The sequence below is a fragment of the Puma concolor genome, chromosome B4 (assembly GCF_028749965.1).
Source record: "Puma concolor isolate L17-30 chromosome B4, mPumCon1.1.hap2, whole genome shotgun sequence".
Lineage (NCBI taxonomy): Eukaryota > Metazoa > Chordata > Mammalia > Carnivora > Felidae > Puma > Puma concolor.
This window is the reverse complement of record NC_141673.1, coordinates 108438791-108452377: the sequence shown is the minus strand read 5'-3', so window position 1 is coordinate 108452377 and position 13587 is coordinate 108438791. Positions and strand designations below refer to the sequence as shown.

The 13587-nt window shown below is 39.1% G+C and overlaps 1 protein-coding gene across 7 annotated transcripts in view; it reads right to left on the bottom strand.

The window, feature by feature from the left end:
* The window catches only part of CECR2 (CECR2 histone acetyl-lysine reader), a 173265-nt gene that overhangs the window by 71669 nt on the left and 88009 nt on the right, over positions 1–13587 (bottom strand). For all 7 annotated transcript variants that reach the window (XM_086714487.1, XM_086714488.1, XM_086714482.1 and 4 more), the window contains exon 2: positions 5984–6078. In XM_086714487.1, coding sequence (XP_086570613.1) covers positions 5984–6078 — 95 coding nt within the window. The remainder of the gene's footprint in view (positions 1–5983; positions 6079–13587) is intronic.

The following is a 13587-nucleotide window of genomic DNA, read 5'->3' as shown; positions in this document are numbered from 1 at the left end:
GCTGAAGTCGGACACCCAACCGACTGCGCCACCCAGGCGCCCCTTTTTAAATTTTTTTAATGTTTATTAATTTTTCAGAGAGAGAGAGAGAGAGAGCAATGGGCAGAGAGAGAGAGGGGGACACAGCATCTGAAGCAGGCTCCGGGCTCTGAGCTGTCAGCACAGAGCCTGATGCGGGGCTCGAACTCATGAACAGTTGAGATCATGACCTGAGCTGAAGTCGTACACTTAACCGACTGAGCCACCCAGGTGCCCCCATCTTACCATTATTATTTAGTTTTGTTCTGGAAGATCTGGTCAATATGATAAAAACATGTATGGCAGGCAGCCTTTAAGAGGCCCAGAATGATTTCTGCCTCCTGGTATTCATCCCCTTGTACAATCCTTTCCCTTTAAGTGTGACAGACTGTCTATATCTTGCCTGTGATCGACAGAATATGGCAAAAGGATGTCACTCCCATGATTATAGCAGATAAGACTCTCTATTTTCCTGCTAGCCTTGAACACGAACAGCCATGAAGAGGCCACTTGGAAAAAAACTGTGGGTGACCTGTGGGAGCTGACAGCAGCTCCCAGTCAACAGCCAGCAAGAAAATGAGGACCTCAGTCCTACAACTGCAAGGAGAGGACTCTGCCGTCAACCTGACTGAACTCGGACTGCTCCCTAGGTAAGCCTCCAAATTAGAATACGGCCCGGCTGACACCCTGACTGTAGCCCTGTGAGAAACTGAGCAGACAGTCCGGTGAGCCCCACGCAGACTTCTGACCTATAGAACTTTGAGATAATAAATGGATTTTTTAAGCTACTAAGTTTGGAGAAATTTGTTATGCAGCAACATAAAACAAATACGTGGATCCTTGCTCCAGTCAAGCCTTGAGAGGACTGTAATCCTATTCAAGGTCCTGGGTATCTGGATGCAGTTTTGTAAGTGATCTTATGTTAGACACACCCAGCTAAGCTGCAGCCAGATTCTTAACCCACAGAAACTGTGATATAATAATATTTTGTGGTTTTTAAGTTGGTAAATTTTAGGGTAATTTGTTACATCATAGTGGATAACTAGTACAGCATAAAAGAGACAAGAAATAAAAACACCAAAAGGAAAGAGGGATGATAATCCTAGAAAATCAGAAGAGAAGCAACTTAAAAAATAATCAGGATCACTAAACTGGGCAGATTCAAGATCTATTCAGAAGAATATATTTCTAAAGTACTTATAGTGTGAATGGGATTCTACTCTTAATGGCAACAAAAATTAAGATAGCCAGGTATGTTACCTGACATAGATGAATCAGGCTATACAATTTTACTGGGTAATAGAGTCTGAATAAAAAAGCAATCTCAATATTGTGAAGAGGTCAGTTCTGCTTGAATTTACTCATAGGTTTATTTGACTCTAATCAATATAAGGGGATTTCTTACAGAACATGATGAGATAAAGTAATCATTTTCCAGAAGAATGAAGAAGCAAGATTAGTAAAGACAAAATTTATTCTATTTTTTGTAAATAGATTTTTTAAAGTTTACTTATTTTGAGAAAAAGAGGAGAGAGAGAGAGAGAGAGAGAGAGAGAGAGAGAGAGAGAGAGACAGAGAGAGAGAAAATGAGTGGGGGAGGAGCAGAGAGAGAAGGAGAAAGAGAGGGAGAGAGAATCCCAAGCAGGCTCCATGCTGTCAGCACAGAGCCCGATGTGAGGCCTGAACACACAAACTGTGACATCATGACCTGAGTCAAAACCAAGAGCTGGACGCTTAACCAAGCCACCCACACGCCTCAAGACAATTTTTAAATAGAGGAATTAGAGGGACTATCCTCTTTGAACATTAAAATATAATATAAAGGAATAATCACTCATGTTATTAGTTGTTGTGTCCAGACGATATCCCTGTTTCATACACATAATGTTACTTCATCCTTAACAATAATCCAACAAGTAGATACTATCATTAAACACATTTTATACAAGAAAAAACTGAGGCAAAGCTCACAAAACTAGTGAAAATATTAGGGACACACAGTGTGGTATCAGAGCCAAAAGAGACTGACAGGTACAATTACAAAGAACCAAGAAGATTCTAACATGAGCAAAAACTTAGTAAAAGATCAAAGAGATATCACACCAACAGGGATGAGGAGATTTATTCCATAAATGTTGAGATGACTTTAGCTATTTAAATGTTTAACCACAGACTGTCCCCTCTGCCTCCACTGTCACACATTGAAGACCATAGTCTCCACAAGAGATAGGACACTGTTTTATCCTACTAGCACCTAGGGGCTGGCATGTTATGGGCAATGTCCAGCACTAGCAAGGGTAAAGGAAGACTCTCGTGCAAGAGTGAAACAGAAGAGCCAAGAGGAGGAAAGCCTCACAAAAATTTTTTTTTAATTTACTGTTTATAATTTTTGAGAGAGAGAGAGAGAGAGAGAGAGAGAGAGAGAGAGAGAGACAGCAAGCAGGGAACGGGAAGAGAGAGAGTGAGACGCAGAATCGGAAGCAGGCTCCAGGCTCTGAGCGCTCAGGACAGAGCCTGACGCAGGGCTTGAGCTCACATACTGCGAGATCATAATCTGAGCTATCATTGACCGTCCAACCGACTGAGCCACCCAGGCCCCCCCAAGCCTCACAAATTTTAAGTGAGCATTTCTTTTCCCTGATCTTCAATCAACACACCAGTAAAATGACCCAAGCATACAACAAGAAGTTCAAGTATACAAGGATTTCAAATGTGCCCAATAAACCTTAAGAAAAGATATTGAGCATGTGAAGACTGATCAATGAAATGCAAATTAAAACAACTTTATACCTATTGGACTGGTCAAGATTAGAGACATCAAGTCCAGTTAATTTTACCTTCATAACAGTCCCTCTTTCTGTGTACATCTCTCCTTTCTCCCCCGATTAAATGATTAGCCCCTAAATGGTCTTCCTGCTTACCCCCCTGCTTGCCCAGGATGCTTACCTGACCAGTCCCCTGCTGGAGACTGCTTTTAGGATTACACCCCCAAATTCTTAACCCAGCCTACAAAGCCTAGTAGGCTCCAATTCCTATTGTGCCATATTGGATTCCTTAAACCAAAATGTGTGCAGGGGACCGGGAGGTTTAAAAATCAATCAATTAATCAAGAAGATGAGGGGCACCTGGGTGGCTCAGTCAGTTAAATGTCTGACTTTGGCTCAGGTCATCTCACAGTTCATGAGTTCGAGCCCCATGTAGGGCTCTGTGCTGGCAGCTCAGAGCCTGGAGCCTGCTTCAGATTCTATGTCTCCCTCTCTCTGTCCCTCCCCCACTCACACTCTTGTCTCTCTCAAAAATGAATAAGTGTTAAAAAAAATAAATAAATAAAAGTAAATAAATATGGTGGGCCAAGTGAACATGACAGATGATGAGTGACAATCAGCCTCCTCAAGGGAGAGTAATCAGGAATGCTGAGGACTAAGGCAGACCAGACCCTGTTTGCCCTCTAGTTGATGGCTGTCTTCATGGTTAGCAGACCATTAGATGTTTTCTAAAAGCTATAAGCTGGAATTTGAAATGTGACATCTCATTTTAGATGTTGGCAACAAATTACAATTTAACACTGGGGGGCCAAGACTGTAAACAAATCACGCCTCTGAACCACATGAGACCTTCTAAGTCTATAATCTCTAGGCTCTGCTCTAAGGTTACCACTCCTTCTACTTGTAAATCTTTGGTCATTTCATTTGTTCATTCATTCATTTATTCATTTACTTATTTCTTATGCTTTATAAGACATGGGGCGCCTGGGTGGCGCAGTCGGTTAAGCGTCCGGCTTCAGCCAGGTCACGATCTCGCGGTCCGTGAGTTCGAGCCCCGCGTCAGGCTCTGGGCTGATGGCTCAGAGCCTGGAGCCTGTTTCCGATTCTGTGTCTCCCTCTCTCTCTGCCCCTCCCCCGTTCATGCTCTGTCTCTCTCTGTCCCAAAAATAAATAAAAACGTTGAAAAAAAAAAAAAAAAAAAATGAAAAAAAAAAAAAAAAAGAAAAAAGACATGGGCACTGGCCTAAGGAAGTCCAAATATAAAGGCTCAGTTCACATATCATTTTCTCATATGAGGTTATATGCTCTGTTAACACTCTGTATTTTTATACTTTAGAACACTTATCACAGTAATTATATAACCATTACTGTAATTATTAGTGAACCCCTACCACCCCTGCATAATACTGTAAATTCCATGAAGGCCCTGAGAGTGTCTGTTTGTTATACCAGTACGTGCTGGCCAGCAAATAGTGGGCAATATCCAGATGGAGGTTTTAAGCGATCCGATGCCTTCATTCACTGAGGGTTCAAGGATAAAATGGAGCAATCCCTGTGGTGGGCAGCCTGGCAATTCATTTTAAAAATCTTAAAGGGACAGGGGCGCCTGGGTGGCGCAGTAGGTTAAGCGTCCGACTTCAGCCAGGTCACGATCTCGCGCTCCGTGAGTTCGAGCCCCGCGTCAGGCTCTGGGCTGATGGCTCGGAGCCTGGAGCCTGTTTCCGATTCTGTGTCTCCCTCTCTCTCTGCCCCTCCCCCGTTCATGCTCTGTCTCTCTCTGTCCCAAAAATAAATAAAAACATTGAAAAAAAAATTAAAAAAAAAAATCTTAAAGGGACATTTCCTCTGAATGACCACAATTCCAGAAATTTAAACTAAGAAGACAATTCACTAGATGAGCAAACTTTTATGTCCAAGGCTATGCATTATAGCCTGTTTACAACAGTTAAAAGCTAGACGCAAATGTCCAGCTATCAAATTGAATCATTTGACAATCATGTTTAAAGGAAAGGTGGTTTAAGAAAATAAACTGTTACAATGAAAAAATTCAAGACATGAAAATGTAAAATTCTATCACGCTATGACCACAACTGTGCTTAAAAACCACATAAACTCCCAAATCTACATCCCAATAAAAGAATGGAAGAACTTAATTATCATGTTCAAGTAGTAAAACAATAGATGATTTCCCCCTTTCATCTATTCTTTGTCTAGCACAACCATCTGGGTATTCTCGGGGAAAAAAGTCATTATATTAACACAGTGAGTCCAGGAGCAATAACTCTCCCTTAAGGGATACAAACTTCTACCCTGAACAAAATGGCATTTCATCAATCTCTCACTCATCTTGTAATGACAAGTTTATTGCACATTAATACTGGGCCTAGTTTCCCAGCCCAAGCAGACACCTAAGAGTAGATTTAATTGAACAGAAGTATTTGAGATACCATCTTTAACTGTATGAAAAATACAAACCATAACACTCCAAACCCCTGCCCTGCAAGGCACCAGAGGGTAAAAACCGGAAAACCATTTTGTCTCAGCTTTTTGAGAGTTGGCTCTATACGCTTCTGTTCCATATAGAAATGTAGTAGTGAAGAAAACGTGTTATCAAGTTAGGGTCAAAAGAAGAAATGAGGCTTATCAAGAAGATCCTTTATTTATCTACACAAATAAAATGTTGCTCCAAATTTCTACAAATCTCAAATGTATTGGAAAGAGGTTTACTTAGCAGTTATGGTGTGAGGGAGACTAGAAGCTCCATATTAAACATTATGTATGTTATGTAGTTATGGTTATAACTACTGGTTATATGAATAGAAGATACTCAAGTGGCAGAAATGTAAAATCTAGTTTTAATTTGTTAGGCTACCTTTTACCAGTAATGCAAGAGACTATAATTTCTATAAAACTCAGGAAGAAAGGCATATACTGACAGGAAGAAATTCTACACTTGATTATGTTAACTGGTGGATCCAAAAGTAAAGGATATAGATTTGTGAGAGTGAAATAAACTCAAGGATTATAATAAAATTAAAACTGAACTGCAAAAGGAGCCAAACACAAGTCTGTGGAATCCATCTGTAAATGCCACCAACTAAGGATCAGTTCTGGTTTGTTACAGGAGACCTGAAACATCATGGCACCTGGTTAATTAGTTCTTTATGCACAAAATACATAGTAAAATCAGGATTACTCACGTGATATCCCTTCGTTGATAGCAGCCCTGAAGCAGGCAGGCGATCAGGTCACTGATAAACTCTACATCATCTCTGTGAAGAGCTGCTTCTAACTCCTAAGAGGTAAGAGAGAGAAATTGAGAGATCAAACATAGAGATTCCTTAAAATCTACCTGTCCCTCCCCTCCTACTACCCACACTATTGACATCACCCTCTAAGCCACTATATGGTCAGAGCAGCCAAACTGCTTGCCGTGGATGAACTCTGCCTTTCTTCCCATAGTTAATGCTAGAAGCGCAATGAGTTCAACTTTTTGTTTTTCCATGGAATTTATTTCTCCCATTGCTCCACTACCAAGCTCCACTCCTTTTTTTCTGCATGTGAGAACACACATATATCTCTTTTTAGAAGTCCGTGCTAGCTAACATAATTTCAAAGACCTTAACTTCTACAAATATGCTGCAATGCCTTCTACTTTAATAAGAGGAGAATAAAGGGGCAAATACATAATTAAAAAGTATTAGTCATTCACTTAACAGTTTTAACAGGTACACCATCTGCAACTGCTTTAAAGAACCACTAATTTATTGAAAAGAAAAAGCACTGGTAATGAGCAATGTAGCGATTCTTATTTTGAGGACTGATGACAGGAGATTGCTAGAACTGAGATTAATCTTACATCATCTGGACAGAAGTGAGGTAATGTCTATGTTAATGGTCTAATCCTAGGTGAGATATATTTTCCTTCCTTGGGATTCAAGCAGATAATGCCAAATAGTTAGCTGGTCTTAGTACACTATTCTGACCAAAGATTGGTTGAGAGGAGCTATTTGGACAAAAAGTGACAGTGGGAAATTTTAGGAGATCCTATTTCTCTTTTCAATCTCCCATAATAAACCAGTATTTTCTAAGATGGTGGAATTTGCTCTAAGTCATCAACTCCTGGGACACAAAGTTTGCTAGCACTGTTTCAACCAGGATGATGTCTTCTGCATGTAGGCCATCTCCCAAGGGTCTGCCAAGCTTATGGTTTGACTGCTTATTGTATTGACCAGATCTATAACCACAGAAAAACCAAACTTTGAAGGCTCATATTAATGGCTCTGAAAGCCTGAGGTGTGCATAAGAAGCAATTTCTGGCCTTAACACCAATTATAGGGCAGTGCATACTTAGGGTAGTCTGCTTCTACTGTAAAAACAGTAAAGTTTTTGTGACAATTATAATTGTAATAAAATAATTAAAAAAAATAATTTTGTAAGTTAACTGTTCCATTTATTATTTTTTAAAATTCTCAAGTTGGGAATCACTTGTAAAACTTTCATAAAACAAAAAACTGCTAAGCATATTAACCGACACAAATAAGCAAAACAGAAACTACCCTGAGGTGGTTCACTTGAAAAGGTTCATCTGCCCTATACTGCGTTGAAAGCCTTGGTGAATGAGACTCAAAATTCAAAGACAAGGCTGAGGCTTGCAAACATTTTGCTTGCTTTAATTACAAACTTGGGAATTATAACACATCTATAGTAATGGTTCTTATTCTTATATTAGTTTATTAATTCCTGTTTGCAGAGTTCTTTTCTACATTCTAGTTAGAGATTATCCAGAAAAACATGAAACTTTACCAATCAGAGATAACAAAGATCTGAAATATAATTAGCCAGAATTCATTCACTCAACTATTTACTGGGCACCCACCCTGTGTAAGATAATATAGTACTTCCTAAGCACTGGGGAGTTTAGTTTAGAGAGATAAGAATACAAAAAAGGTAGACATACCAACTAATTAGCACTATTAGGTACAGGAAAGGTGCTATAGGTGCTATGGGAATTGAGAAGAAAAGGATTACTTCTGGCTGCAGGAAGCCCAAGAGATTGCATCAAGACGGTGGCACCTGAGATGGGAAAACTGTGGCTATGTGACAATGTGGGGGGAGTGCAGGGCATAACCAGGTGTAGGGAACAACGGGAGCAAGGACACCAAGAGGATATTGGCTTCAGTTTAACTGTTCTCTAGATCATATGAGGGGAGTAATGTGAGCTAAGATTGATAGCTGATACTGAATACTGACTGAGCTAATGAGTTTGGCTTTTCTTTGGAAGACAAAGAAGACTCACTACAGTTATTTTTATTGAGAGGGCACAGCTGCTGTGTATTTAAGATGAATTCTAGCGGTGGAGGGTGGGAGGTGAGGTTAAACACAAACAACAGCCTGGGGAGAAAGATTCTGAAGGACTTCCCAAACAAGAGAAATAGCAGCAATGAGGAAACACGAACTCAAGATCTGACAGAAGTAAATGTGATGCAAAACAAGGGAAGATTTGAATGGTTCATATTTTAGGCTTGGTCACTGGACAACACTCCGAAGCAAACTGCAATTATAACAGAAGCTGAACCCTTGAAGCAAAAAATCCCAGGCCATCTCGTTTGATAGAGAAGTCAGAATTACTGAATGGTAGAGCTGGAGGGTCAATTATAGATTGTATTATTTCAACTCCCCCAATGTCAGGATAAATAAACTAGGTAGGCCCAGGAAGGTTAACTGACTCCTCTTGCTGTACTCAGCAAAAAGTGCCAGAACTCAGTGAAACCCAGACCACCCCACCCAGGCTCTTCCCACAGAGTAAAACTGCTTCCTACTGGCCCATGCTCTCTATCCTAGAAAGGCTGATGGCTATAATAGTGACAATAACCCACTTCCATCACTCCCAACCAAGCCCTCACATATAGCATTCCCCTAAGGAGAAAGAAATCCCTATCTGCTCCCCCTTCTGCCAAGGACTGTATGTCCTTTACGTGAAAAACTTTTATCTATAAAATCTTCCTAGTCAAGTTTCACTTTGCTGGTTCCTCCAGGAACTCCTTCAACACCATGTGTGTTCACATATTGTTATACGCTCCTGTTGAGGTGCTGTCCTCCTCATCAGTGTACTAAATTAAATTAAATTAAATTAAATTAAATTAAATTAAATAGCACAATATGATTCTTGACTAAAGGTGCTATAGTCAGTACTAACTGATGCTTCTTAGTGTTTTTAAAGAACAGAAGTACCAAATTAAATGGAGGTCTGGCAGGATTCCTAGAAGCCACAGGATACATGTGGATGAATTTTATTCAGTAGTAAATAATTCAAAACATTAATTTTATTATAGGAGTCCTACTACAGAGAAAAATGTAAAATCTCCATTAATTTTTAAGCTGAGACTACAAAAAAAAAAAATCATTCACACAGGAACAGTTAAAGCTATGAATTCCCTTTCTTTTTCATTTCCTGCTTCCCACCAACAGACATTCCCCGCTGGCTTAGGTGGAAACGCTGGACAAGAATGTTTCCCTTTCTTTCAGGGTAACTTTCATTAGACCCAAGTTCTAGTTGTCCAGTTTATACCTAATGATATTGTCCTCTGAAGAGGAAACAATAAAATATAGCAATAGAGTCACTGAATGACCTTTCTGTTCCTTAATATTAACATAACAGTGTTAGTTTTACTCATCTACATAAGGTGCTTATGGAAAAGGAACATTCTTGTTTTCTTCTGTGGCCCTACCTATAACATTAGCACAGAAATTAGCAAATAGTAGGTGGTCATCAAATTAACTTTAAAAAGTTTATATACATAGGGGCTCCTGGGTGGCTCAGTCAGTTAAACATCCAACTTTGGCTCAGGTCATGGGTTTGAGCCCTGAGTTGGGCCCTGTGCTGACAGCTCAGAGCCTGGAGCCTGCTTCAGACTGTGTTTCCCTCTCTCTCTGCCCCTTTCTGGCTCATACTCTACCTCAAAAATAAATAAACATCAAAAAATTTTTCAAATAAATTTTTTTTAAGTTATAATTTTTTTCATTCACCTACTATATGCCAGGTAATAGAGACACAAAAATGAATGAAGTCCTGATATATTTATAGATGGATGGATGGATGGATGGATGGATGGATGGATGGGAGGGAAGGCTAAAATGTAAGCCAGAATGGAAAATCTTATCTATCTATCTATCTTTTTTTTTTTTCAACGTTTATTTATTTTTGGGACAGAGAGAGACAGAGCATGAACGGGGGAGGGGCAGAGAGAGAGGGAGACACAGAATCGGAAACAGGCTCCAGGCTCCGAGCCGTCAGCCCAGAGCCCGACGCTGGGCTCGAACTCACAGACCGCGAGATCGTGACCTGGCTGAAGTCGGACGCTTAACCGACTGCGCCACCCAGGCGCCCCTATCTATCTATCTATCTATCTATCTATCTATCTATCTATCTATCTATCTATCGTTGTGTTCAGTGCTGTCTCCCCCAGCAACCAGAAACAGTAGAAATTCAAATATTTTCTTGACTGAATTTCATTTACCTACTATATGCCAGGTAATAGATACAAGAGTGAATGAAGTCCTAATATGTTTATGGATGAATGGATGAATGGATGGAGGGATGGATGGATGGACGGGAGGGAATGAGGGAAGGCTAAAATGTAAGCCAGAATGGAAAATTTTATCTATCTATCTATCTATCTATCTATCTATCTATCTATCTATCTATCATTGTGTTCAGTACTGTCTCCCCCAGCAACCAGAAACAGTAGAAATTCAAATGTTTTCTTGACTGAATGATAGCACAGAATTATGGGGACAATGTAACAAATGCTACATTAAATATACAAAGTGATAGGGGAAAATGGAGAAAACTAGAGAAACTGAGGAGTGTAGAGTAAGACTTTGCCAAAGAGGTAAAATTCGCACAGAGCCCTGAAGGGAAGACTCTTACCTGGCAAATGCACAGTAAGGAAGAGCATGCGAAAGTTGATGTCATGTGTAGAAAGTACCAAGGACACTCCTCAAAGTGGAGAGGGTAATTAGAGAACCATAGATAGGATAGGCCTATTCTTTGAGGACCTTCTCTGAAAACCATGAAAACCACACTAAAGAATGTAGATTTTACTTCTATATGCAATCAAGTCTGAAGGAGAGTGAAATCATCAGATCTGTATCTCAGAAAAACAGTTCTGAGAGTAGGGTGCAGAATGACTGTGAGTGGTATCAGAGGTAAGGACCATGGAGGCAAGTGTCAGCATCACCTGGAAGGGTGCAGGAAGTAGGGCACCTAGGAGCCACTATGGACTTACAGAATCCAGAATCTGCATTTTAACGAGAGCCCCATGATTCATATGCATATATAGTTTGGGAAGTGCTATTCTGGAAGATAAAAGGTCGGAGTCTGTGATAAATAAAACAGCAGCTGTGGGAATAAAGAAGGGGAGGATTTGAGAACACGTGGAAGATGAATAAATCTGGTTTAAAAAACAAAAGGCATAATTACCAAAAGAAATGAAATAATGCCATAGACTGAAAATGCTCTAAAACATGTAAGAAAGCTCAAAATTCAACTTCTGACATAAGGACTGAATTAAATCCTTCTAATGTAACCCCAAACACAGTCAAATGATTAATCTCAAGCTAAAGCCCCTTGTTTATCTAAAAGCCCTAGCATGAATGTATGATTATAATCAAACCATGCAGATAAAATGTGGTTATCAATATCTGTGGAATTTACAGTTCTGACTCTAACTCTGAAGCCTGTTGAAAGGACTGAAGAATGAAATGTAAGTCAGATATCCAGGCAAACCACTCAATAATCTCCTCTAAATACAAGATTAGTGGTGACTGGTGGAAAGAGTGGGTTATTTGGTCCCTATAGAAGAATCTCATTTCTACTAATAAATCTATTTAGAATATGAACATAACATGAAATTTCTGGTTAAAGTGTTCTCCAAACACTATCAACTGCCAATATCCTTTTATCACTATTTCCAGAGCGTCATCAAGTAGAATTACAAATTAGAGTGAAACAAGATGTTCAATAACAAAATAAAAGCTAAGACCTACAAAGGTTACAGGAGATACGGCCAAAAGATAAGATGTCCTTAAACCTACATTCTACTTACATGTAGATTATGAATTTTCAAGTCTGAAATTACTAACATCTTGTTAATCTGTGGTAGTTAGCAGAAATCAAAATTAGTCAAGTTATAATTAGTAAGTGTAAGAACTGTTTATCTTAAACTACGCACCCAATAGTTGATTATTAATTTGTATAACAAATCTATATTTTCTTCAATAAATCTAAGGTAACTTTTTATTCTCTATCTGCATTATTAAAAATTCCCATAGGTGCTAGGAGGCAGAAGATTGGACGGGAGAGCAGCATCGATATTGATGATCTAATTCTGATAGAGGTGATTTTCAGATGATATCACTTATAAATGAATAAAATGATTCCTAGATCAATGATGAGAGTGTCATGAATCAAGAACAATGATTAATAAAATCTGTGCATCTGAAATTTACAAAAGAAAAAGAAGGAAAGACAAAATTGTTTCACTGTATTTTCTGCCTGCTTCAATAACCAGGCTTCACTGGTGATTCAACCATAGTTTTCGTAACATTATCAGCAGAAACTGAGGCCCAGCATCCTTATTTTAATTCAAAAATAAAATTATGAAATGCTCTTGGTTCAATACTCAACTATGATGGACAGGCTAAAGGGGACTGGTAAAAACTTCTCCCCAGCGAACCTAGGTTTGTTTTTTCCAGCACAACCATGAACTAATGAGGGAGCAACTAAGGAAAGTGGTTACATAGAAAGGTAGAATATCAGGGATTTGGATCCGCTCTTCCAAGGAGAAGTAAGCAGACTTGAACTGTCCCTCAAATGACACAAGTATTGAGAGGAATTGTTATTTACAAAAAAATTCAACCCCTCTCCCTTGTCCACCATTCTACCCATAGAATACAGTAAACTTGTAAATCAGTAAGAAAATGGGTCTCAAAATATAAAATTGCTTTTCACATGTATTTCTATTTGCTTCATAAATCAGTAGCTATCTAGATAACCCACCAAAAAAGTATGCAGGGCCATGGTAACTTGTAAGGTGACAAAGTTATCAGTAAACTTTTCCCCTCTAGCTCAGCAGAACTTAAAATGCAGAATCAGTAAAGATTAGAATGAAGAATAGGTGATAACCTTCTGGAGAGTAAAGCTTTCCCCCCCTCCCCCACTTTCCCCTTAGTTACTGTTAGCCCCAGTAGCTGGGATCAAATGGATAAACCAAGGCACACTATATATAGGCCTCAGTTTTCACCCTGTGGTGGAAATAAAGATTAAGAATGTTATAGGAAGACAGCAAAGAAGAAAGGTAATTTCAATCCTCCTGAACAGAAGAACTGGCTCATCAGTTAAAAAATGTGCACGTTAATGGGTATGGTGTCACATTTGCAGGAAGAAATGGTTCTGGAACTCTGTTTCACAACATTGCGAATATACTTAACACTACTGAATTGTGCACTTAAAAATGGTTAAGAAGCCAAATTGTGTATTATGCTTCTTACCACAATTTAGACAAAAAATTGTCCACCACCAAGGGTTTTGTAATGATTAAATGAGGCAATGCTTATAAAAGCCAGCGGAGCCTGGCACACACAGTAAATATTCTATAACATGTTAATATTACAATTATGTCATCTTCCTTACAATGAAAGTGTGTGGAAAAAGGCAAAGACTGAAGAGCTAGAAAGTGGCCTTTTCAAAATTCAGAGGTTTCTGGACAATAGAAATTAAAATCCTTTTAATACATGGCCT